The following is a 27,505-nucleotide window of genomic DNA, read 5'->3' as shown; positions in this document are numbered from 1 at the left end:
TTTCAGTTCTATGACCCGTACAATTTTGAGGAAAGTTTGTCGACCCCCAATTTTAATTGGTTTCTCATTCCATGGTTGCTGCTTGACGGGTGGAGTACTTGCAGCATCTCTTTGTTTCTGATTCCAGTATCCACAGAATACTATTTACACATTTATAAGGTTTTTCAGTTTATTCTGCAGTCTTGCATCACAATTAAAAAATTACAAATTCCTTCTTGCAATGAAGAAAGAACACCACCATTCATCATTCTACTAAGACCATGCACACTTTTGTTAAGTGCAAAAGATTTTCAGCTTGCTTTCTTAGTGAATAAGAAAGGCATAGAAAAATCACTAAGAAATGGAGCAGCTTTCTGATACTATCTAGCTGATTACCATTGTAATTTTTCCATACACACACACATAAATCAAACAATCGGGCGGCCATGGAGGCGCAGCGGTAGAGTTGTTGCCTTGGCGCTTGCAGCACAGAGTCCCAGGTTCGATCCTGACCTACGGGTGCTGTGTGTACAGAGTTTGTACGTTCTCCCCGTGACCATGTGGTTTTTCTTCGAGATCTTCAATTTCCTCCTGCACTCCAAAGACAAACAGGTATGTAGGTCAATTGGATTGGTGTATATGTAAAATTGTCCCTAGTGTGTGTAGGATAGTGTTAATGTGTGGGGATCACTGATCAGTGGGCCGAAGGGCCTGGTTCATTGTATCACTGAACTAAACTAAACTAAAGCCCTAATATCAGCAACTTAACATTTATCCAAATTAATCAAAACGCTCTTTAAAAATTATTTCATATTTACACAAACCCAAAAACCTTCCCTTGCAGAGAAGGATTCAATTTCAGTGTTTGTCCTGTGCTCCCAGATTGCAACCCAGCGGCCTCTTGCTTTCATTCTCTCTCCATCCCACCCCGACCCTAGTTCTCTAACTAGTTTCACTGTCCTCTTGATTAATTTTACTGTTTGTATGCCTTGTTGTCAGCTTCCCCTCAGGCAACATTGAACCAATCTCCATTTCCTTGATTAATGTCTGCATTGATCTGTCATTTTTACACCTTACCCTTCCATATCTCAGACTCCCTCTCACCTGACTCCCAGTTTGAAAAGGGTCTTGACCCAAAATGTCAGCCATTCCTTCTCTCCAAAGATGCTGCCTGACCTGCTACCTTCAACATTTTGTCTTTTTGCACTATTATTTAGTTTTAATTTTAGAGATACAGCGCAGAAACAGGCCATTCGGTCCACTGAGTGTACGCCAAACAACGATCCCCGCGCATTAACACTATCCTACACACACTATGGGACAATTTCAATTTTACCAAGCCAATTAACTTACTAACCTGTACGAGTGTGGGAGGAAACCGGAGATCCAGGGGAAAACCCATGCAGGTCACAGGGAAAACGTACAAACTCTGTATAGACAAGCAAGCAACTGTAGTCGGGATCGAACCCAGGTCCCTGGCACCATAAGGCAACAACTCAACTTGTTTGTTTTCATGTGTGTGTGTGTGTATGTGTATATATATATATATATATGGGTGTGTAAATATGTATATATACATATACACGCCCTGAACTTCTGTTTATCATATTGTTTACAGTGTACTATGTTTATATATTCTGTTGTGCTGCAGCAAGTACGAATTTCATTGTTCTATCTGAGACATATGACAATAAAACTCCAGCATTTGCAGTTCCTTCCTACATTCTTCAGTTTATCTCAGGTCGCTGGGTCAGGGTTACTCCCGGCTAACCCCCTTCCGCGCCCTGCCCCCACACGCCTGGAGGCGCATGCGCACACGCTGCCGTTGCGGGGGTGAATGTCACCTCCACAGCAAGATGGCGGCCAGAGTTATGCTGAGCCTTGCAACCGGTGCCAGGAGGGCGACAGCCCGGGTTAGAAGCGAACACTGCGCCCTTCCTCTCGATGCTGGCATCACCACGTTAACCATGACCAGGTCAGTGCACGAAAAGGCTGACAGCCGCCGTTGTTTTGCCGCCTGTGGCTGAGCGTTGCCGGAGCGCGCAAACTGAGGTAAAGTTTGTCGGCAGGCCCTTTCCCTTCTGTCAACTGACAGGTGCGCCGCTGTGCTGCTTCTTTGTTCAGAATAAAATGCCGTCCATCAACAGGTTATCGGCTAAAAGAACGTTAAATTAACAAGCAGTTTAAAACAACGAACCAAACCATCTACAATTGACTGGTTTGAAGCCTTATTTCCAAGTTTCTTTTACGAGACTCACATTTGAGGATTTTATTTCGCCAAGGTCATTATCTGCAGTAGTTGCATCCGTTATAATTGCACAAATGTGCGCTAAGTTTATGTTCTTCCATCTATTCAATCATTATGCCAGTCCTTCAGTTGAAACATTTCAGTGTGTTTCTGATCAGCAAGGAAATTATTTAAACGGTGTTTTACATCTGCAGTGAAGATGTTTGATGGATTAGACAATAGGAAAATTGTAAACATTAAATCTCAGATAACCTTTAAGTCGTATATTGTCTATTTTCGGTGTTGAATCTTAAAGATATGCATTTACACGCCCCTTTTCATGGTTTTGATGTCACAAAGCGCTTACAGTGCTGACCAAAGATCCTAGAGGTACAATCACTGTTATGATTTCAGAAATGCACAGAAGTAATAACATTATGGTAATTGACCAGGTGACCATTTTCACTGAATTAAAGGATATTTATTGACTTAGATCTAGGCCGACCTCCCTCCTGTTCGTCAAAATAATCCTGTGAATCTTTCATGTCTTTTATTGACATGCTTTTAGACCAGTACCTTGTGCAAGTTATCTTTCCTGGTGTTCTATTTGATTAAATTGTTCATCTACTCGTACCCCTTAAATTCTTCTTGTGTCCTGTATAACACAGCTTTACACATGACCACATCAAATGCCACGTATCCTAGCCTGCATTTGTTTTTTTCTGAATTTTAATCACTTATTTTACATTGATTTCAGTTCCCTACCTATTTCCTTCGTTCCCACCTTTCCAGGACATTGTCACATAAAACCGTATCTTTTGTTCAGCACAGGAGCATTAACAAAACACATTTAAATATAGCCACACATTGGGATAGATGTCTAAAACCCTGGTGGAATGATTGTAAAGAATGAAAGAGATTTAAAAATAAAACTGGTAGATTTAGGGTTGGGAGATTGCATAGGGTCTTAGAGGATCAAATAAGAAAGTGTTACCAATGAAAGAATTACCGATATCTAAAGATTATAGGACAAGAAAAAAACAGGGAGTGGAGGCCACAGAGAGATTTGAAAATGTGGATGAGAATTTTAAAACTGATTTGGGAATTAATGTAACTCATCAAGCACAAAGTGATGGGCAAATGGAAAGTATGTGTCAGCGTCTTAAGAACAGAACCTTGACAAGGATTTAATGAAAAGAGCTGACCAGGAATGCTTTGGAATAGTCAAATCAATAGTCAAAGACATGACAGGATGAGCAGAGGCAGCGGTGGAATTGGATGGTATTACAGAAATTAAAATATTCACTTTTATGACGGATATCTGCTCTGAAGCACAAATTAGATATTACTCCACGTTCCTAGACATTGAGGTTTATTTTAAGAAAATTGCTGGAGGAATGCGTGGCTTTGGGCTTTATATTAGTTGAAGGAAGCGTGCTAGTATGGTGTTTAATGTCCGGCAAATATACTGATGACTGGAGACATTGAATAGGTCAAGGGTATTGGTAGATGGGTAAAACACACTGTCAGCATACACAAATGAATATTTTTTGCAATCCTATGATGTCACGGCTGGTTTTGATGGGAACTGTATTGCAGCAATGACAATGTGAAAACTTTCTCCAGTGGAGAAGATGGATTGTATTTGGAAAGAACTGAAATTGTGTTTTCTATACGGAGGGATGACGACTATATGTTAAGGAGTGAGGGAGGGGGAACAGCACCTGATGGGAGAGCATTACTAACATTATTAACTAACATGAAGCTCGGGCAAAGAAACTGGATGGGTAGCAATTTGGTAAACATAGGGCGAAGAAGGGGAATCTTATGACATGAGGTCTTTGTATGGACATGATGGAAGATTAGAACAAGGCTAGAGAAAGATGTGAGTTGTTAGAACATGGATTGACTAGGTGATTGAGATGCACCATTTGTTTGGGTGAAGGGAAAAAAGGAAAGTGCAGAATTGGAGGATTGCAAATAGCAGAATGGAAGAGCAATTTAAGAAGCTAATTTGCAAGCCAGCAAAAAAGCCACACTTCTGGTGTATTCATTGTTGAACAAAGAAGTGAGCAGTTGAGGTCAAAACGTAACGGTACTTTATGGGATTCATCAAACCTGACATTGAGTTGCAAAACTAGTTGTCTTGCATATCCAACCTGATTTGCAACTCTAGGACTTAAGAGACCGGACATGAAGACTGCATCAGGGGAGAAAAAAATATAATTACAATGGGCCCTCGGGCATTAAAAAAGGAATACAAAGTTCTGGTTATCTGTTCAGATATGATGTGGGGGAATGGAGGACCAAAGGCATAACAGCTGAGATTTTTAAAACGTGTACTTCAAATCAATTGGGAGTGGTATGGCTTTAGGAGCAGGCTGAGAAACAAATTGGAAAGGGTTTGTGGGGAAGATACATCAGAAATGGCTGTGATGTTTAGGTGACAGAAGTACTGAAGTCATAGGGTATGGCAAAGCCAAGTAGGTGACCATGGATATGGGTGTGTTAATCACAGAGAATAGAATGGCAGCCAACATGTGATAAAGCGCAAGATGAGGTGAGATTGAGGTGAAAATCACCTTGACTGAAACCACAGTACAGAGGCTAGGGAAGGAAAGAGTTGACCATACTTAATTGAGCAAGTTTTCACTGCATTTGGGTCAGCAATAGAGAACAAGAATATTGAATACCGATTGAACAAAGTAACATGTTCAAAGATGTGCCAAAGGATTATGAATAAGTGGTGATGTATTTAGTCATGCAAGGCATACTGTTCTGGGTGGAGAAAGCATGGAATGTAATTATTCATGTTTTTGTGCAGGGCATTGTCTGCTACATCATTCAACAACAGGGAGGATAGCTGGTTTAAATCACTGTTTGTCAGAAAGGTGGATCCACGTAAGGATGCTCATTCAAATTTGCTAGCTAAAAAGGAAACAAGCAGCCTATACAAAATTCAATGTAAGTATTCAAAGTGTTTTCTAATCTGCTGAGGGGTGTATTTATTATATTTCAAGAATAATTTAAAATAATTTAAAATATTTTCTTTCCAGTTCACAGTGTAAAACCAGAATCCCTGGAGGCTTACAACCAACTTTGGTAAGATTAAGAAAATGTCCAATCTTTTCTGTTTTTGTTGGTTAAAGAATCATAATTTGATTATCTGGAGTGCTTCTATTTCTCATTTTACTGTTCTTCTACAGTGTCCTCCATAATGTTTGGGACAAAGATCCGTCATTTATTTATTTGCCTCTGTACTCCACAATTTTGGATTTGTAATAGAAAAAAATCACACGTGGTTAAAATCCACATTGTCAGATTTTATTAAAGGCCATTTTTTATACATTTTAGTTTCACCATGTATAAATTACAGCAGTGTTTATACATAGTCCCCCCCATTTCAGGGCACCACAATGTTTGGGACACATGGCGTCACAGGCATTTGTAATTGCTCAGGTGTGTTTAATTGTCTCCTTAATGCAGGTATAAGAGAGCTCTCAGCACCTAGTCTTTCCTCCAGTCTTTCCATCACCTTTGGAAACTTTTATTGCTGTTTATCAACATGAGGATCAAAGTTGTGCCAATGAAAGTCAAATGTCATTATGAGTGAGAAACAAGAATAAAACTGTTAGAGACATCAGCCAAACCTTAGGCTTACCAAAATCAACTGTTTGGAACATCATTAAGAAGAAAGGGAGCACTGTCCAAAAAAGAGTCCCGACCTGAAACGTTGCCTACTTGTGTTCGCCAGTGATGCTGCCTGACCCGCTGAGCTACTGCAACATCTTCTAATACAAAACCCAAAAATATAGAAAAAGCTTATGTTTATCATTTGAAAATATCTTTTGTAGTATCACATGCACCTTTGTGTCAATAAATTTAACAGATCCCAAGTAGGATGTTGCCAGGACTGGAGGATCTGAGCTATAAGGAGAGGTTGAGCAGGCTGGGACTCTATTCCTTCGAGCTCAGGAGGATGAGGGGTGATCTGAGGTGTATAAAGTCATGAGAGGAATAGATCGGGTTGTTGTACAGAGTATCTTGTCCAGGTGAATTGAGGACCAGAGTTCATAGGTTTAAGGTGAAGGGGAAAAGATTTAATAGAAATCTGAGGGGGTAACATTTTCACACAAAGGGTGGTGGGTGTACAAGCTGTCCGAGGAGGTAGTTGAGGCTGGGACTATCCTGACGTTTAAGAAACAGTTAATGACGTTTAAGTACATGGATAGGACAGGTTTGGAGGGATATGGACCAAACTCAGGTAGGTGGGACGAGTGTAGCTGGGATATGTTGGCTGGTGCGGGCAAGTTGACCCAAAGGAACTGTTTCCACGCTGTATAACTCTATGACCCTATATTCTTCTCCAAAATATAGTTTTAATGATATAATACTGTTTCACCACATTAAAAATTAGTGACCAGACATCTGCTGCATTATGAATGTGGAAATGTTAAATGTATTTACAAATTGTTTTATTTCTTACTCTTTTTAACATTTCCTTGTTCTTTTTATTTCACTCTATCCTTTTTGAAGTCAGTTTATTTTTCTTCAGCCCATCCCTTGATTTGTTGAATCGTAAAAAGCCCATCAAATCGCACCATAAAAAATAAAAATAATAACTAACAGGCATATCATTGCCTGTTAAACTTAATTTAATATAATGTCATTTTGCGTAGCATCACTTGCAGCTATTAAAAATGCCAACCTCTAGTGGCAATTGGAAATGTATACTGCCATGCCATTAGAGTTTCAGCACTCTGGATAGTTGGTCAATATTCTGTGAAATAAATACCAACATCATATAAATGTTTCGAACAGAATGTAAAAGTGCCAGATTCCATGTGTAATTCCCTAATACAATTGAAAACGAAATAAAAACTTTTTTTTATATTTTATTTTATTAGAAGTAAGCACAGTCATATGGCACCAAAGTGCCTAATATATATTTTCATAATACATTTTATGTACAACTTCTTTTTTTTTTGTTACATTGAAAAAAGATGAGAATAAGAAAAAGAAGTTAGATAGTAAAGGATAGAAAGATGTGAAATATATAGTGTGTGAAGAAAGAAAACGAGTAAATGAAGAAAGTTGAGAGAGAAAATAGTGAAAATAAAATAAAATAAAAATCTCAGCAAATTGAGAAAATGCTGCCTCAAAATAAAAACTTTGAGGCAGCATTTTTAAATATGTTACAGTGATTATTAGTTACCTAAAATATATCTACAAAAATATTCCCCAACCTTCAGTCATGCAACCAATAAAAAGTTACTTTTCAAGCAATAGCAAACTTGCATGCAATTACTATTTTGGTACATTTGTGTTTAAATAGAAATGTAGAAAATAGATTTTGTTCAGGTGTTGAGAATTAAATTGGGACAATGGATTAGAATTAGGGATTGTAGGTGTGTTTGATATGTGCACGTGATTAAACAGATCTGCTGATGTACTGCTTAAAGACTTATGTATGTTCAACTTTTTCTTTTACCTATTTTGTGTTATGTAAAATTCTGAAGCACATATCAATAGTTTAGACGCCAGATCTATGACCCAGAAATACAAAAATATTAGAAAATTGCAGAGGATGCAAAATGTTTGAAATTCTTTGTTCTTTGCAGCATAGATATACTACCACAAATTCACAAAGATGAGAACTATCCATGTGAACTTGTTGGGACGTGGAACACGTGGTACGGAGAGCAAGATCAAGCTGGTAAGAATGTTTTATGTGGCATCAATCATATATTAGGAATATGATTTTTTTTTTGTGGATCTCATTTTGTGATGACAAAACTGGTTTATTTATTTTCCAATTTTTACATCTAATTAAACATAAACATGACAAGAGCATTTACTTTATCTGTATAAAGTGTAGTATTGATTTTGAATGCTTTATTTTCCCTTAAGTGTTACTTATTACAGAAGCATATCACTAGTCTTAAAATCTTTATGCCAACTTGTGTTTTGTGGGTTGCAATAAATCTGTGATTTATAAAACCAATTTTGTGCCTGATTATGTCTATATATACCATTTATAGATACAATCAGCAAATTATTTTTAATCGCTTAAAATTAACTTAATCTTAGACTCTTTCTTACAGGTGGTATTGGTCCACCTAATTATTAACTTTAATTCAGTTGTGCTCTAGCCAGAAATGATAGTCAGATAAAAACTTTGCTTTGTTGGCAATATCTACAAAAAAAACATTTTGTCCATCCAGCATTTTCATTAGCTACAATGTTCATGATACAGAGAATGTCAAATTTGAAATACTATTCTCTTATCCGATTTGTCTCTTTCAGTCCACCTCTGGAAGTACAGTGGAGGCTACCCTACGCTTACAGAAGTGATGAATAAACTGAGACAAAATAAGGTAGGGGTTGAAAATATTTGTTTATAACACAGTAAAGAAAAACCACTATATATTGTAAAACTTGCAACATTATGTATTTAAACATCTGCTCTATTTACCAGAAGAAAATTTAAAAAACTGCATAAAACTGAAAATACTGGAAACATTCAGAGTATGTGAGAGAGAACCAGTTTTTGAGAAAGGATCTTTGATCTAAAACAATAACTGTTTCTCTTTCCATTGATGCTGCATGACATGATGAGTATTTCTAGCAGTATCTATTTTTCTATCTTAAATTTACCAGAATAGACTTATAGAATAGATTTGGGAGAAAGGTTTTAGAACTTTTTTTTTCGTGTAACAATGTTTCATCCTTTTTTAAAGTGGAAAACTTAGCATATAATCCAATATGTTGTTCCAGGAAGAAACATCAGAAAACCCAGCTCTTGTTTTTGTTCATTGTTAGATTTCTTCCATTTGCAGAACATACTTAAGTCAAAACAAATTAGCCTGATTTCTGTAAAAAAAAATGATAGTTTATTCGGGACACTGATTAGTGTTGACTTCAATCTATTTCCCTTGCCCATTAGAGATTGTGATTTCAACAATGACAATTTCAGATGTAGTAGAGTGCTTTAGTACACAGTAACAACTTGAATTGATATTGTTCACAATGTAGTGACATGATTCTGAGCCTCATGTATTCCTAGGAATGAAGTCCTAACCTGTCCAACGTTCCCCTACAGCTCAGGGCCTCTAATCCTGACAACGTCCTCCAAAGATTCTCGGAACTCTTTTCTGCTTATTGGCATCTTTCCTATAGCGGGGGACCAAAATTGAACACAATACTAAAATTGAAGCCTCACATATATCTTCTACAACTGTAGATTACATGCCAACTTCTATACTCGATACCCCGATTGAGGGTATTGGTGCAGAAGGCAAAGGTTCAGAGAAGAGATCCCAATGATCCAAAGAACTGAAACAGTGCCCGTTGCACCAACTCCTCAGCCACGCATTAATCTGTCCCATCTGCTTACTCCTATCCTCACTAGCATACGGCACTGGGAGAAATCCGAAAATCACTACCCTTGACGTTCTGCTTTTTAACCTTTTTGCCTAACTACCTATATTCACTATGTAGTACCACATCCCTTTTCCTAGTTATGTTATTTGTGCCAACGTGCGCAACCACTTCTGGCTGTTCATCATTCCTCTTGAGAATGTACTGCAACCACTCCGAAACATCCATGACCATGGCACCAGGAAGGGCACACACCATTGTGGGGTCCCGTTTGCTGCCAGATGTTTGTATGTTTCCCTAACTAATGAGTCTCCTATCACTATAGCCCTATATGATTTCACTTGAACTGTTTGTGCATCAGAGCCAGATTTGAAGCCATACCATACTCCACTATCGCTCAGAGCCAGGCCTAGTACCACATCTTACTCTATTGTGCTTCAGAGCCAGGCCTGATGCCACACCCTACCCGACTGTACCTCGGAGCTAGGCCTGGTGCCATATTCTACTCGACTGTGCCTCAAAGTCAGGCCTAGTGTCACACCCTACCATGCTATGCCTCAGAGCCAGGCCTGGTATCACAGACATGACTATACTCCCAACAGATACTCATTTTTTCCTATGTTGTGATTTAAGCTATGTGTGAACTTTCAACTTTGCTACTAGTGAAATTTAAGACTTTATTTTGCAGGAGTTCATGGAGTTTAGGAAGGAAAGGGGAAAAATGCTACTTTCTCGGAAAAACCAGTTGCTTTTAGAATTCAGTTTCTGGAATGAGCCTATGCCCAGGTCAGGGCCCAATATTTACGAGCTCAGATCGTACCAGCTCAGGGTAAGGAACATGTGTTTTCTATAGTTATAATTGCAATAGAACCCTCTGAATCATTGAAGAATATTATAATTGACCAAAACTGAAAAATATTCCTGCTTTAGTTGATTGTCATAGAACATGCAAAGCATTAAAGAATAATTTGATGCATGCTGATAAATAAACCCTTGAATACACTTGAAATACAAGTTTTTCAGATTTTATTGATTCCCAATAACAGCTATTAAATGACCAGCAACCCGAAACCTACCAACTGCAGCAAACTGTTTGCCACTTTTAATGTTTTATTTCTTGGATCATTCCCCACTCTGCTTCAAGTGTGCACTTAATTCTGTTTTTTTTTCTTCAAGATTACACTTTATTCTGTTTTTTTTTTAAATGATTGCACTCCAGCCTAATTCTGCTCTGTTTATTGGAGCAGGTGATGATATCAGTTTTACCAATGATATTTGATTTTCTGAACGTATTTGAAGAAAATACAAGCCTATTGGGAAAGCAGTATAGACACATAATTGAGCCTGATGTAAGGCACAACAGGCCTATTGGTCTCTTTCTGCACTCCTGCAGTGCCAAATCACAAAGTTGTCATGTGCTATTTTGAGCACAAGGCAAGCCTTATGAGCATATGAAATTTCATACAAAGAAATTTGTCACAATTCTTAGGCTACCTAAACTTGCCTGTCAGGTGTTCCATTGTGATATTCTTTGGTACTGAATGGAAGTGTACCTCCCCACTATATTATCCTTGCTTTATGCAACCTGTACACAATTGTACAAGCCATCAGCCCGTTTTTTGCCTTGAAATTATGATGTCAAGACTAAATGAGTTAACAATATGAGGAAAATATCTTAATTGGATCATCTGTGCTTCACTTTACATTTTAGTAGATGTAGCTTGTATTATACCTTAGTTTACATAAATTCGTCACCTTAAACTTGTATAGTCTTTAAAAAAAATCACTAAAATACTGAGGTCCTGTTGCATTATATTTGTAAATGGAATTTTAATATTGTTTTAATATTGGTATGATTTTTCCAGCCAGGAACAATGATTGAATGGGGTAATAACTGGTGAGTGGCATACTACTGCTCATGTACAATTTACCCTGAAATTTGCATTGTGAAGTTATTTGGCAATAATGGATTGAAAAAACAGTAATTGTGATCCTTTAATTTGGAGTCATTGTTGGATATTCTAATATATTTTACTTTTCAAAATAGCTGATATTATTAACAAGTGTTTTTGCATGTGCATTGTTACTAGAGTCCTCAGACATTTTGCCTGCATTCTGAAAGAGTCCGTGGTCAATTCCTGCAACTTTCCATCTGCTAAATATCTATCCTTGCATTTACCTTTAAGATTTACGAATTTTCTCCAATTCCATGCTCACTACCACCTAAACATTTCAGGATACTTTTCATCCTATCCACACTATAAAGACCACAGTGGGAAAACTAACAAATGAGATTCTATGTGATGAGTCGTGAAACAGTACCCATCCTCATCCATTACAACAAATGTATTCTGTCTGAAACCTCAATTGTTCTTTGACAAAAGGCTGTTCTCTCTGGTTCCATGTTTAATTCACTCGTAATAGCTACCACATTGTAAACAGTACTATTTCTTACACTTCTCCTGTGGTATTACTTGGATGGCTTAGTTCAATTAATAACCTGATAGAGAATTACATGTATCCTTGAAGAGATTTTGTTATAGCACCAGTGCAGGTTTCAGGGACTGACTAGTTTCCTTCTCTGATTTTCCTATTTTTGCTTTTTCCTCTGTACAGTTTGAGATTTTAATTAGTTAAAGCATTATTTAAGTAGGAAGGAACTGCAGATGCTGATTTACACTGATGAAAGACACAAAATGCTGGAGTAACTCAGCAGGTCAAGCAGCATCTTTGGAGAAAATGAAACGCCGACTTTTCGGGTCGAGACTCTTCTTCAGACTGGAGGGTTGAGTCAGCCACTATTATGTGAAACATTCTTTAGCTCTCTCATGCTACTGAAGTACAAAGCTATTTTTGAAGTGACTATGTAAAGTTATTGAGATCCACATAGGTAGCTAAGAGTAATTAGGTAATTTGAATTGTTAAGAACTTAAAACTTTTTAAAGAACTTAATTCTGGAGTATCTATTTTCTAGTTTTGCCAATTTCCATATTTTTGAAAGTGTCGAGATAATGGCTGGATAAATGATGGCAAATTTGGGCAAGTTATTAATTATGTTCAAATTCTAAGTATCAGGTAAAGAGGAAAAGATAATTAATTATACTGCTTTATTATTAGACTCATAATACTGACAGCTTGAATGAGCTATAAATGTTAAGCAATTACGGTCTTTGCATAATACATAGAAATTAAACACACTGACAAATGTTGGGGTAATTCTAAATCAGAAAGGGAACAGTTGAAACTATAATTTCATTCATGCAGATACTAATTTGTTCTTGGCAACACACTCCTCCTCAGTAAATTAGTTTGATGGAGTAGGTATAGAATACTTAAATAATATGAGATGTAATAATGGATTTATCAACATTGAAAAGTGTTAGTCTTTCAACCTTTTACTATGTTGTGATCATGTGGCAAGTGAAAGGGCTTTTGGACCACTTTTTTCCTTCTGTCTTTCTACACTTGCAGATAATTATTTTCTGCACCCTTTTTCAACATTCTATCTTTCACCCACCTCCCAAATTCCTCCTCTGATTCGACTCCATTTTTTCCTTTCTTTCTTTGCATTGATTTTAGACATTCTATTGTCCCCATTGCTTATTTTAAGGCTCATTGGATAAAAATGCTGAATATTAAACTTGCCATCCATCACCAAATGTTTATTAATTGTTGATGTTATTCGCCTGCACTGGAAATTCAGCATGGAAACAGGTCTTTCGGCCCAATTTCACGCAGACCAAGATGCCCCATCTACACTAGTCCCAGCCACCTTGCTCGGCCCATATCCCTCTAAATCTTTCCTATCCATGTACCTGTCAAACCTCCTCTGGCAGCTTGTTCCACATACTCACCCCCTCTTTGTGGAAAAAGTTGCCCCTCAGGTACCAATTAAATCTTTCCCCTTTCACTTTAAACCTATGTCCTCCAGTACTTGATTCCTCTACTCTTGGTAAAAGACTCTGTGCATCTACCCTATCTATCCCCATCATGATCTTATACACCTCATTATGATCCCCATCTTCCTGCCCGCCAAGGAATAAATTCTCCCTATAGCTCAGGCCCTCGAGTCCTGGTAATATCCCCGTAAATCTTCCAGATTATTGTGGTGCGATAATGATCAGCGTGCAAAATAAAAAATATTTTAATAAATATGGAAGCAACTGCTTCCCATAGTACAACAATATGCCATTTTTTGTGGTTCACAATAGTGTTTAAACTTTACTTTTGAGTTTGGCTTCTTTTCTGCATCAGCATTATTCTCTAATCCCTTCTCCATTATATGTTTAACTAGCTTGAATGGAATTTATAATTGTTTTATAAATGTAAACTGTAAATTTAAATGTTTTTGCTCATTGAATGAGTGTACAGCAAAGTATGTTTACAGGTACAGCATAAAAGAAAATACACTCTCAAATGTTTTCTACTTAATCCATCTAATGTAGCAAGATCACAATGCAAATTATAGTTTGGATTGGCATCTGTATCTCAGGTGGTATGTTCGTAGAAACATTCTAATAATATGACTTTTATTAGAGAACTCCATTGCATGTGCATACCCCATAAATTATTAAGTAAGAATTGGCAACATTTTTCACTTTTATCTAATTTTATTAGACAAAATTATCTTTAGAACCATTTATTTTTCAGTACATATCACCAATAAGTTAAATAGATCCGCTTTGTTATTGGCTGGAGACAATAAGGAATCCATCATGTCCTTCAGAAATGTATTATTTTACTTTTGTTTCCACTGGCCTGGTTGCTATGGGAGAAATTACTCTGATCATTCAATTAATGATTCAATTCTTTTCACCTGATCAGCCATTTTCAACAATATCATCTCTTGCTTTGACACTCCGATAATATTGAGAATTTAAAATGCAGCACCCATTCAAAGATAATTGAAAGATGGTTAAGTAAAATAATGGCAAGATAGATGACGGTAGAAATATGTTTCTTTGCCAGCTCGTTAATCCACAACATACATTCACAACAACAAGCGCACCATGAGCATAAGAACATCACCTGCCAGTTTCCCTTTAAGGCCCACTCCATCTTGATGGAAATACATTGCCAAACCCTGGTAGTTTTGTGTGTAACAGCTCCGTGGCTGTACCTTTGTCATATCAACAACAGCACTCCAGGATAGTCCGCCACAATCTTGCCCGCAACGGCCATAAAGAAACTTGTTTAATTTTGTCTTTTGGTTAATACCGTTGACACCAACGTGTGTCAGAGGTTATGGGGAGAAGGTAGGAGAATGGGGTTAGGAGGGAGCGATAGATCAGCCATGATTGAATGGCTAAGTAGACTTGATGGGCCAAATGGCCTAATTCTACTCCTTTTCCTTATGACCTTATGAACATTTGTAGAAATGTAGATTAGTAAATGAAAGTCGGGTTCTGTTTGTTAAAAGAAAATTGTATATAAGTTCTTTGAGTAATGGGGAGGGCTTGTGAAAGAAGTACAAATTATATTCCGTATGCGGACTCGGAGAGAGAGCAACGTTTAGATTTGTTAATAGATTTTGAAATCTGTCGGCTTAAAGGAATAGTGGCAGTCAAGAGTTGAGAGTGTTTAATTGTCATTATACACCAGGAACAGAACAATTAAATTCTTACTTGTTGCAGCTTTTACAGGCACATTAACGCATCTGGATACAAAAACGTCAATGAACAGAAGAATGGTGGTGATGGACAATATTGTTTTCCCCAGACCAATGTAAACTAATTGAACACTGGCTCAGCTTACGTAGTAGCCCTTGAATGAATACATAAACGATCTATACATATTTTCCCCAAGTGTTGACTTTAGAACCACTTTAGTTTTTGAAGATTAATTTCTTGGGCATGCATGTGCAGAACACGATGAGTTTTCAGATAATACAACATTTAGTAATTTTCAAGAGGACAAAAGTAGACTAATGAGTTGGACAAACATAAATTAGACTTAAGCAGGAAACTACAAAATAAAATATTTTGATTGGAAAAACTGGATGTAATCTAATTTATGCAGTTTATAGTAGAATTCTCCATGGATTGTCATCTTGTGGTGGAGAAGCTTGTGTGGACTTGAGATCCTAAGAGCGATGCCGTCTGGAGCTATGCTCCTGGTAGGGCCACTCATGGCGGTACGGTCGAGGGGGAGGTCTCTGACAAAGAGCAATCCAAACAAGACCTCAACGGTTGAACAGGCGGGGGTGATGGCTGACCTTAGTGGAGTGTCATAACGGTTGGGAAGGTTGATGACGGCTGCATCGGAAAAGGGGCTCCGGTCGTCTTGGACTCCATGCCACTGGATCCTGACCCAGATCAGTCGAGGACCGTGGGGGGTGGCTGTGCACCAGTCTCCCCACGTTAAACAAAGTCACGCACAGGTGTCCTCTATATAGGGAATAGTACTCTGGAGACACCCATGGTCAGCCATGACAGAAGGGGCCTAAGAAGATAGTAGAATTAGGAAGGTTTTCCCCGTTTAATCAGAAGGCACAAGATTAAATGTAAATTCCTTCATGATTGTTTAAATTGACCAATGTGTACCAATTCTCCTATAAACAAATTGTAATTGTTTGTATTCATTTAATTTGTGTTTTCTTCATTTGTGGCTTGAGGATATGTTCTTTTCCGTCTATTTCAAATTGCCCTCAAATGTGATGTTGAGTGTCTTTGACTGTTGCTCATGTGTAGAAGGTACTTAAACACTGCGTTTAGGTAGAAGCTTGTTTAGTGTGAATGTAACTTGGCACATCCCAGCTGGTGCCTGAATGTTGTTTTGGTCTTGCTTCATGCAGTCACTCTCTAAGGAGCTGCAATTACAATTGAAGATTGCAGTCAGTAATAATTGACCCACCTGGTCTTAACTGGATGATTCATTGAAATGATCACTGTTGTTATTTGGGGTGAGAGAACAACCTTGAGGAACTCTAACGTTATTACTTTGAAGGTGAAATAATTGACTTCCAATATACAAAAGCCATATTTCTTTACAGTAGTAATGACTCCAGTGAGTGGAACATTTACCCTCAACTCCCAATGACTTTGATTTTACGAGATCTCTTTTTTATCATGCTGTGGAATAATTTCCTAATGTCAATGCCAATCACTCTCTGCTAACCCGTTTGAGATTTTTGTCCATATTTAAACTGACTATAAAGTGTTCAAAAGCTAAATGGTCCTGGAGCATAGCAGATGGTGGGTTTGTGTTTGATAGCATGAACAACATTTTTTTCCATCACTTTGAGTGTAGAGTAAAAGGGTGGCAAATATCAGATCAAATTTGTCCTGTTTGTTGTGAATTTGATGTACCTGAGAAATACCTATTTTGATGAATAGATGACCAAACTGTTGCTGTTATGGCTATTTCTGGACCATTCGTCTTCCATATTATCGCTATAATGTTAGTTCCATGCCCTTCAATGGATGCAGGGCACTCAGTAGTTTCTTTAAATGAAGTGGAGTGGATTAAATTCTCTGAGGACTAGCAACTATAATGGTGAGCGCTTTGAGATAAGGGAGAAATGTTTATCTATTTAGCAGTGTGAATGAGTTCTGCCATATTGGATGGGATTGTAAAAAAAAAAGTATTTCCATCCAGAATTGGCAGGTCTGCAAAGCTTTGATCTAATAGTTAGCTGTCCAATCACTAACGCTCGTGAAGCACGGGGTTTTCACATTTTAGCATGCATATAGTTGCTGTTCTATTTGAGCAGATTGTAATGTACATGTCGATCTATACTGAAGAATGCTTCAAACTTGACAAAATCCTGTTTTAACTGTTTACTTATTTAATGTTGCAGCTGCTTTTATGTTTGAGGATTTTGGTTGAATGAAAAGTCATTGAATTTTTCAGTCTCCATTCAGAATTTAAAGCACTGTAAGTGTTTGTGTAAAGTCTTATTAGTGTCAAGGAATCAAACTTTAATTTGTGCAAAAGTAAACTAGATAATGAAAACTGCATGTTGAACAAATTGAGATATGTATAATCACTCTCCACCATTGAAATGTCAGGAAGACGGAGCATAATTATTATTTTGAGAATCAAACTTCAACTTTCAGAGGTCATTTTCAACAAAATTGTAACAGAATCATTCACAGTTCTAATATAATTGCATCAAATTTGAAATATCTCTATTTTTAATTATTAATTTCTGATTCATTTAATTTTTCATAGGGCTCGAGCCATTCGGTTTCGACAGGAGAACAATGAAGCAGTTGGTGGCTTCTTCTCACAAATTGGTGAACTATATACAGTGCATCATCTATGGGGTAAATAATGTTATGCATTCATATTTCTGTGCACTTTTTCTGGTCAATTATGGGTCCTAATGCTTATTGAACATAATCTTAATAAAGAAGGAAAAAATAAAATTCTAAAGTTTTGCTTCGAAAATATAAAACTGAATGATTACAGCATTGAGATTTAGTTGGTAAAATGTATTTACCAATGACTGGAGTTACAAAGTACCTTTCAAATGAAATAGGAAATGCTATAATAATCAGAATAAATGCTATAATGTCTTTAGAATAGTGTTTGGAATAGTACTGGCAATGTGCGGGACTAGGCGAAAATATTTTGGATGATGTACAACCTCGGAACTAAAATAGCAATTCTTTGCCAGCTGTTTTGATTCCTCCCACACAGTCTGTTTTGTATTCATTAAAGCATGTGTTCAAACATCATGCCTAATCTGTTCATACTGACCTAATTCCATGCTGCAATTTAATTGTGTAATGGTCTCAATGAACACATTTTCTCAGGGTTCATCTTGGTGGTAAACCTGAAGGCTCTTGAACATTTTGATAAGATTTTATCTGTCTTTGTTTTTCCATTGCTTGCTTTTTTTTTCTCTTTTAATATGTTAATGCACCATTTTCTATGACTCTTCAAGTTACTTCCTTCGCTTCCCTTTCTCGTTATCAATATTCACTTTTATCAGTGTTACTGTTACAGTTTTCAATTTAGACCTCCAGCAGTTGGAAATTCTGTTTTAATTGAACAATATGTTATATGCTCTAAATCCTAATTTTGTTTATAAAATATTCTCAATAGAATTGCTGCCAGAATGCAACTAATTTTTGATGTTGCAATTTCATGATCCTCACCAAGAAAAGTAACAATATATGTTCACGTACAATCTTTAACAACAGCAACAAATTTCAAGATGATAGAAAAATTTCAGTACTGTGCCACAATGAATTATGTGCACAATACTGAAATTTTTCTAAGACGAACCCTGAGAAAATATGTAAGGTCATCGGGTCAAAGGGGGAGCAGCTCGATTCTTCCAGAGGACATGGCAGTCTCCGGCATACACTGTTAACACACGAAATGCGTACTTTCTTACCTGTTAAAAACCGCCGAAATGGTCAAATTTTTGCGCTGTAAATAATTGTGGAGGGTGGCTGAGCACTCTGAACCAAATGCTCTAGTATCTTTGCTCTGAACCCGAGCACCAAGGTGTAAGCGGCCGAAGGAGTGCATTCATCGGGACAGCCCCCGCTCTCCCCCTCTGGGTCAGCGCTATCCGGCCACGGCCGCCCTCCGCTCCGTCTTCCCCTGTGCGGCTGCACTGTGACGGGCTTTGGGTTGGCCGCGGCTCCGGGCAGCGGGACACACTGGGACGAAAACCCGGCAACGTCCCCGTCAGCTGCAGCAGAGTTGGGGCAGTCTGGTCCCACCCCCTACCCAGAGTCACTGACCACGCTGCACTGGCACCCTCCCCCCCCCCCCCCCCCCCCCCACCACCCCAGCGACCACCCGGCAAACGTCCCCGCCAGCTGCAGCAGAGTTGGGGACAGTCTGGTCCCTCCGAGCAGTTAAATTTGTACGATACAAGATGAGAATTAGGTTAGTGTAGCAACCTAATGGTTGCAGGGATAGAGGAAATTTGACATAAAGAGGGATTCATTTGTGGAGAGATTGGAAAATGATGAGAATTTTTAAATTAAATCATTGCTTCATGCCAGTGTAGATTAGCAGGCATAGGCGATTCGTCAGTCGGGCATGGTGGTAATCAGGGCACAGGCATCACGGTAGTGCAGCAGTAGCGTTGCTGCCTTGCAGAGCTTGCAACGCTGAAGACCCGAGTTCGATCCCGACTATGTGTGCTGTCTGTCTGGAGTTTCTACGTTCTTCCCGTGACCGCGTGGGTTTTCTCAGAGATCTTCAGTTTCCTCTCACACTCCAAAGACGTACAGGTTTGTAGGTTAATTGGCTTGGGTTTGTATACTTGGAATAAGTGTAAATTGTCCCTAGTGTGTGTAGGCTTGTGTTAATGTACGGGGATCACTGGGTGGTGCAGACTCCGTGTTGTATCTCCAAACTAAACATCAGTTTTGAATAACATGCAGAGTGGAATGATGGAGGCCAACCAGGAATTCATGGGGATGATTATTAAGTAACTGGCATGCATGAATGTTTCAGAAGCTGATGAACTATTGTCAGAGGCAAAGTCATTTGAGCTATAAAGATGGAAAATGGCATGCATAATAAATAATGTTTGTCATTCTTTGTTGATTTCCTGTAACTCATCAATTTTTTAGTACCTTTGTCTCTATACCACTCCTTGCTTTATTGATTCAACAAATTGCTCCTAAATTTAAAATGAAACAAAAGATTAAGTACTGCTGCTGCATTTGGCCAGCATGTGCTTTAAAAAAAAACGGTGTTCAGCTCACAGCAACAATATGAAAGAATTCCATTGTAAGTTAACTAGATGGCAATATACTAATATTATTTAGGATTAATGAAGCTTTCAATGGACACATCTGTGGTAAAAGGATAAAGGAATTAACTGCTGTGAACCTCCTCTACAAATTGTTGCTTCCCACGTGATAAATTCCTACTTGTGCAAGGAATCAGAGACCACTGTATTTCCAAAACTACAAGCATGAAGCTAATGTCTTCACAAATGATGTTCAATAGAGAAAAGGGAGGCAGGCAACATGACTCAAATGACAGCTCTTCACAGTAATTTCAGTTTCAATTCTATGTTCTGAAACAACGTAATCCGTTATAATGAAATACTTCATTTTCCTGCCTCTGTAAACAGTACAAGTTACTGAACAGATAGCAATGTTAATCACGACTGGATTAATTAGCAAAACATTCTAAAGTCTCCTAAAGTCATACAGCACAGAAACAGGCACTTTTGCACAACTCATGCATGCCGACCAAGATATCCCATCTAAGCCAGATGCACATTCCTCAACCTTTCTTATCCATGTACCTGTCAAGTGTCTTCTATGTGCTGTTATAGCATCTGCCTCAACTACCTCTTCTAGCAGCTTGGTCCATATACTCACCACCCTCTGATTGAAAATTGCCAGACCCAAAACATTACCTGACCATGTTTCCCAGGAATGCTGCCTGACCTGCAGAGTTGCTTCAGCACTCTGTGTCCTTTTATGTACACCAGCATATGCAGTTCCTGGTTTCTCTCTGAAAAAGTTACCACTCAGTTTCGTATCAAATCTTTCCCCTCTCACTTTAAACAATATGTCCTTTTGTTTTTGATTCCAGTACTCTGGGTCAAAGACATTGTACACTGTAGCCTTATCCATTCCCCTCATGATTTGATATACCTCTATAAGAACACTCCTCAGCTTCTGGCACTCCTAGCCTGCCCACCCTCTCCTTATAAGATCAGCCCCTCAAGTCCTGGCAACATCCTCATAAATCTTCTATGCACTCTTTCCAGTTTAATGACATCCTTCTTACAGCAGGGTGGTCAAAACTGAATACAGTACTCTGTGTGTTTCCTCGCCAACGTCTTGTATAACTGTAACATTCCAACTTCTATACCCAATACCCTGACTAATGAAAACCATTGTACCAAAAGCTTCCGTGACCACCCATATACTTAAAAATGATTTATCAGTATATATAATGTGGTTTCTCATTATACTGTGGTTATCTGTGGTAGCAGTTAGAATTGCAAATGCACTTAAGTTTACTAAGAGATGTGTTTTAAAAGAAAATAATATTATTGACCACGTGAAAATGACAACTTATAATAAGTAAATAATACATAATGTTATAGTAGGATTATAACATGATTTTGATGGGTTATTTATATTAAAGATAATAAATAAGGAATATAAAACTAACTTTATTTTGTTCTGCCTTGTGCTTTATAAAGCTTACAAAGACTTGCAGTCAAGAGATGAAACACGAAATTCAGCATGGCAAAAACCTGGCTGGGATGAATGTGTATATTACACAGGTATTTTTCTGTACATAATTAGTGTTCTGAAAATTCTTTAAACTTGAAGAAGAGCTGCATTGATCAATAGCACCAGAGACCCGGGTACATTCGGATGAAGCCTGTGCAGAGATTGCACAGAGGTTCTTCCTGTGACCTTGTTGGTTTCATCCCACATCCCAACCATATGCAGATTTGTAGATAAATTAACTGTTATAACATGCCCCAAGTGTAGAGAATGGATGAAAAAGTGGGATAACGTGTGAACGGGTGATCAGTGGTCGGCGTGGACAATAAAAGGTCCAGAAGTTGGACAAAGGACGTGTTTCCATGTTGTATCTCTAAACCCTTCTAAACAACCAGAACTACTCTGTCTAACCTTGTAACTGAATTCTACGAAATCATTTCACACACATTATTCTTAAGGTGTAACAGCCAAATTTGGATGCAGTACTCCAGTTCTGGCTTAATGAGTACTTTATAAAGGTTTAACATAACCTTCCTCTTAGGGTCCTGTGTGTTTCATTAAACGTTCTCTCATTCTATCATGCCATCGCTAAATATTTACCCTTGTATACATCATCACTTTCTTTCCCTACATACTCTAAAAATTTATCAATTGCTCTTTGTTGCTTATTGTTTCCTGATAAAATTGCAACATATTACCAATATTGGCCTTCTGTTTGTTGGCCCTGTTCGGAACAGAAATTCAGGAAAATAAACCCCATGGATTTCTTGTGAAAAAAATAAACAAGTCTTTGCATTACTGAGTTTTTTAATTATCTCTGTTACACTTTGTGCTTTGCGGAAATGTCAAGGCTATCTGTAATAACAGATGGAATACATTTTCACTTTGCACCGTTCTTTCATAGCTGTTTTACCTGACTTGCTTTGTGTGTGAAATTAATATCAGAAGAAAGTACATCTTAAATTTTGTTGATATATTTTGCGGTTCATTAGTTCTTAATATGTGAGGGAAAAAAATACAGGTTACCGACATGACTACTTCTCATGATTGTGACTAATCAGCACAGTAAACATTTGGCGAGAGTAATTGCAAGAATACACGAATCAAATGTTATAGAGTCAGCAGCAAAGTGGAATTTTGTCTCTCGTGCTCTAGTGACCTAATTCTCTTAACGAGTCATTGGGCATAAGTCTCCAAGTGCATACTTTTATTAGCAAATACATTTTCTATATTCACAATGCTAAATGAAGCATAATAGTATAAAATAAAAATGCTGAACAAAACTGTGTGTGCAATGTTAGTATTGGGTGGTTTTGAATTAATGTAGTTGATACTTTGAGGAAAATGTTTGCATTTCCACATTTTTGCATTATCTGTTGAATGTTTCCTTTCTGAATATAAATTAAAAATATTTAAATCTGACATTTTTTTTAAATGATTAATAAAACAATTGTCACATTGTAATGTTTGCATTTTGATATTCCAATGTATCAAGGAAATTGCATGATTTTGAATATATGCATGAGTTACATGTGTGTTTTTGTCTCTACAGTGCCACTCATCCAGCGGATGGATTCCAGGATTATGATCCCACTAAAAATTTCACCACTTCAGTAGAGTTTAACTGGGAACATCTTTCAAGAAAGTTAATAAATTGTGTCTTGTCTTAATATATGAGGAAACAAAATACAGGTTACCGACATGACTGAACTTGTCATGATTTAAAGTGTTTTAACTTCTGGACCTTTTATCAAATTTGCAGAAATATTTCTGACGCAAACTGTTACCAATAGCAATATTTTATTTCTGAAGCACTAAAATTACAAAGTTAGGCGTTTAAAATCCTGAATGCTTATGTTTTATTTTATTGTCTTATTTCACTTTAACTACACTCCTCTCTGCCTTCGGAAAGTTTCAATAATGTTGGTGTGTTTTTGTTTATTTTATCTGCTCCATTCAGTAGAATGATCCTTGAAAGGGTGTAACTTTCAGGTATTATTTCAGCTTTGTGTGCCATTGTGCAAACCCCAGGGCAATTACCTGCCTGATTCTTGGAAAAACGAGCAATCAGAGTTCTCACCCCAAAATATTGATGATCCCACTTTAATAAGATGCTCACGATATCACAACTTTTAATACTGTTACTTAGGGAATTACTTTTTAAATCAAAATAATTTTTGTGAAGAATGGATAGTACATCTGCTGTAAGTTCAACATAAAACGATACAGTAGATTATTTTTGGGTTGCTTTCTACTGCTGTAGGTGGTGCATGTTTAATCACTGTACAAAATTTAAGCTTACAATATCATTTTTTTTTTAATTGGTTTTGTTGTGTGGTTATTTTTAAAATGGCACCATTATATATAGTATCTAGTGTTTACAATAATTAAGTAGATCTAATTAATGAAAGAAGTGAGTTTCTAAAACCTTAATCCACAGTCAGGCTACAACATCTGGTACTCTGAAGGCTGTAATAAACTTGATTTACAACATTTGTGTTTACATTGCCTGCAGATTTTGTAATATTAAAAAAAACATGGAGTGGTGCAGCTCGTGCAGTTGCTGCTTCACAGCTCCAGCATTCCTGGGTTCAATGCTGGCCTCCAATGCTGGAGCTGCCTATGTGGAGTTTGTACGTTCTCCCTTTGTCGGCACTAGTTTTTCCCTTGTGCTCCAATTTCCTCCTATATCCCAAAGATGGGCAGTTTGGTAGATTAATTGGCCACAGTAAGGTACAGTGGTCTACAGGCGAGTAGTAGAATTGGTTGGTGGGGGGGGGGGGGGGGGGGGGGAGTTGATGGAAACGTGGGGAGAATAAAATGAAATCTCATGGCTCATTGGAGCTGTTCCAATTCCAAACTTGTGCATAAATTTCCCCATAACCCTGCATCTGATGCTGCTAATGTCCATCTATCTCTCTTCCTAATGCTTATTTATCTATAATAGATATGTTGCAAATATATCACTTGGCTCGGTGAATTGGATGAATTTGTAAGTTACCATTGTCATCTAAGAATAAAATGTTTGTTTATCAAAAGGCTACAAATTGAAAGATAGTAGGCAATGCAACCTGACTATTCGACATGGAAAGTGATTAAATTAGGCTTAAATAATTCAATGCTTTCAGTGGGCCTGAATCTGCAGGTTCCAATGCATGTGGAAATTAGCTCAATTCCAGTATTCTTAAGAATGACATTATTGGTAGATGAACCAATAAAGTATGCAGCAAATGTTGTGGGTGTAGTCTGATAAGTCTGTTTGATTAATACAGGTGTCAGAGCTTATGGGGAAAAGGCAGGAGAATGGGGTTAGGAAGGAGAGATAGATCAGCCATGATTGAATGGCAGAGTAGACTTGATGGGCCGAATGGCCTAATTCTGCTCCTATCACGTGATCGTATGAAGTCCATATGCATTGTGTTAGTTATTTTAAATAACTCGTTTTAAGTGCTGCAATGCGTGTGCAACGGTAGATTTTCACAAAGTTTAATATTACCAAATGGTGAGATTGGATTATAATAACAATCAAGCTATTAAAGTGGATCTTTACAGGATATTTATGTTGTGGGCCAAAGGGCCAGTTCCTTTGCTACACTGATCATCAATCTTCTAAAAATGAAGACCCTTTAATCAGCACAATACCAACTATCTCCTGAGGCTACAAGAAATTATTAACAGGTTACTGGGCTCTTAATTCGTGCAAAAACAAGCAGAATGGAAAAAGACATCAGGAGTGTCAATCCAACATCAACTGGGGCAACTGGTAGCTGAACCACTGCAAAGGGCCAGAAAATATTTCATTTAATTTAAAATAGAAAGTTTGGATGGAATAATAGGAACTATTTACAGTGAGAAATAGATAACCAATAATTTCAAGAGAAGATAGACACAAAAAGCTGGAGTAACTCAGTGGGTCTGAGCATCTTTGGAGAAAAGGGTCTCAACCAGAAACGTCACCTATTTTCTCTGGAGATGCTGTCTGGCCCCCTGAGTTACTCCAGCTTTTTGTGTCTATCTTAGGTTTAAACCAGCATCCGCAGTTCCTTCTGACAAACTTCAAAAGGGAATTGAATTTGAAGAAAGTTTGAATTTGCAGAAATATTGGGATTGTTCATCGGAGGCATTGGTGCAGGGCTCAGTTGTATCCCCCTTCACTACTATCCTCTCATTTATTTTTGTTTCCGTTTTTTTAATACCAGTTGAACATCTTACTCCACTTTTGAGGTACCTTTCCTTACCTATCAACGCTGTTTGAACTGGTTCCATTATCAGTAGTCAGGTCATCTGGGGCAAAATTTTACCAAGAAGAATTCATGTCCATATCCCTCTCAGCAAACAAAGACCATCTTTTAAACACCTCCCCCTCAGCCTAACCTCTCAGATTCTCTTGCCATAAAAAGCCTTTCTGGTGGCACTATATTATTTGGTTGCTTATTGGCTCATTTATGCACCATTTGGGCAATTCAAAGGAAAAAGTGCTTAATCTACATAAGGTATTGCCGACTTCAAGCTGGAGGTTTTTGTTTAAATATAGAAAATCTTGTCTCAACACCATGTGTTAGTGTTCTGGGTGCATCCTGCACAGGATGGAGACAACAAAAGAGTGTTGTGCAGAGGACCTGTATGCCAAGGTCGCTTGTACGATATGAACAAATAGAAACAGAAAAATAGGTGCAGGTGTAGGCCCCTTCGAGCCCGCACCGCCATTCAATACGATCATAGCGGATCATCCAGCATCGGTACCCTGTTCCTTTCTCCCTATCCCTTGATTCCGTTAGCCATAAGAGCTTTATCTCTCTTGAATACATCCAGTGAATAAAACATGTATTTACAAATATTCCAAAACCACTGTGAGAGATCATCTAAAGTATGTTTTACAGAAAGAAAATGTGTGCAAGTTTTGTAAATGCAGGGAAACAATTAGAAATGTGGCATGACCACGTTCAGAACGAACAAGATGTGAACTGCTACTAATTTAACCTTAACGGTGATACAACTAACATCAGTGACAGCCTTCATGTTGTACATCATTTGTTGACCAATATGCCAAACATGGTCCACACTAAGAGATTGTGTATCTCACCCTGTTAAATTTGTTTTAGCTATTCACTTGAATATCAATTTTCCATAGGAGCTCAGCTTGTAGCTTTCCACACTGTCACCCATGCTGTTATTCTATCAATCACAGTAAGGAAAAATAGACTGTGAGCTAGCAGAAGAGACATTTAGACGCAAAACCAATTGAGATTTACATTGAGTGTGCAGCAGAGAGGAATTTTAAACAAAGAAACATGATTAGACTGTAAATTAATGGTCAGATAAGGCTGTAACATTTTGCTGAATCAAGCCCTTACATAGTTTCAACTACTTGAGGATAAATGATAGAAGCTTTACAAGCAGAATAATATTTACTGCAGCTTGCAGGGATTTACAATCCAATTCATTTCTTTTGGAATTTTTGGAATGCAAGTTACCATATTCTTGCTTAATAGATATCAAATAGGATAAAAAGAGCAAGAACAGGCAACCTCTCAAATTCTGAATGTTTCTTAACAGAATTGTTTCATTCTTATAAGGGAAGTAAATGTTTACAGGGCAGGCAATGTTTGCCCCTTCCTAATTCCCCAACGGGTACCACTCCAATCCAAGTGCTGATGACACTCTCACTGTGCTGTAAGGTGGGGACTCCAGGATCTCGGTAAGCAACTTGCAAATACTAACGTGTAGGAAAGAACTGCAGATGCTG

The 27,505-nt window shown here is 37.8% G+C and overlaps 1 protein-coding gene across 1 annotated transcript; it reads left to right on the top strand.

Annotated features, from left to right (window-relative positions):
• Positions 1-1,772: 1,772 nt before the first annotated feature.
• On the top strand, positions 1,773-24,252 carry nipsnap2 (nipsnap homolog 2). Its single transcript, XM_055658032.1, has 10 exons — positions 1,773-1,954; positions 5,031-5,170; positions 5,263-5,308; positions 7,828-7,922; positions 8,513-8,583; positions 10,275-10,415; positions 11,452-11,483; positions 17,759-17,853; positions 21,729-21,812; positions 23,312-24,252. The coding sequence occupies exons 1-10, from the start codon at positions 1,788-1,790 to the stop codon at positions 23,374-23,376; spliced, it is 936 nt and encodes a 311-aa protein (XP_055514007.1). The 5' UTR covers positions 1,773-1,787; the 3' UTR covers positions 23,377-24,252.
• Positions 24,253-27,505: the final 3,253 nt, after the last annotated feature.

Source organism: Leucoraja erinacea, chromosome 28, assembly GCF_028641065.1.
Source record: "Leucoraja erinacea ecotype New England chromosome 28, Leri_hhj_1, whole genome shotgun sequence".
Lineage (NCBI taxonomy): Eukaryota > Metazoa > Chordata > Chondrichthyes > Rajiformes > Rajidae > Leucoraja > Leucoraja erinaceus.
Note: the sequence above shows the minus strand (reverse complement) of the source record. Positions and strands in the feature narration are given on the sequence as shown.

Coding starts and splice junctions, on each gene's coding strand:
- nipsnap2 (XM_055658032.1), top strand. CDS start 1,788: ATGCGCACACGCTGCCGTTGCGGGGGTGAATGTCACCTCCACAGCAAG. Junction 5,309..7,827: donor GAGGCTTACAACCAACTTTG/GTAAGATTAAGA, acceptor TGTTCTTTGCAG/CATAGATATACTACCACAAA. Junction 21,813..23,311: donor TGAATGTGTATATTACACAG/GTATTTTTCTGT, acceptor TTGTCTCTACAG/TGCCACTCATCCAGCGGATG.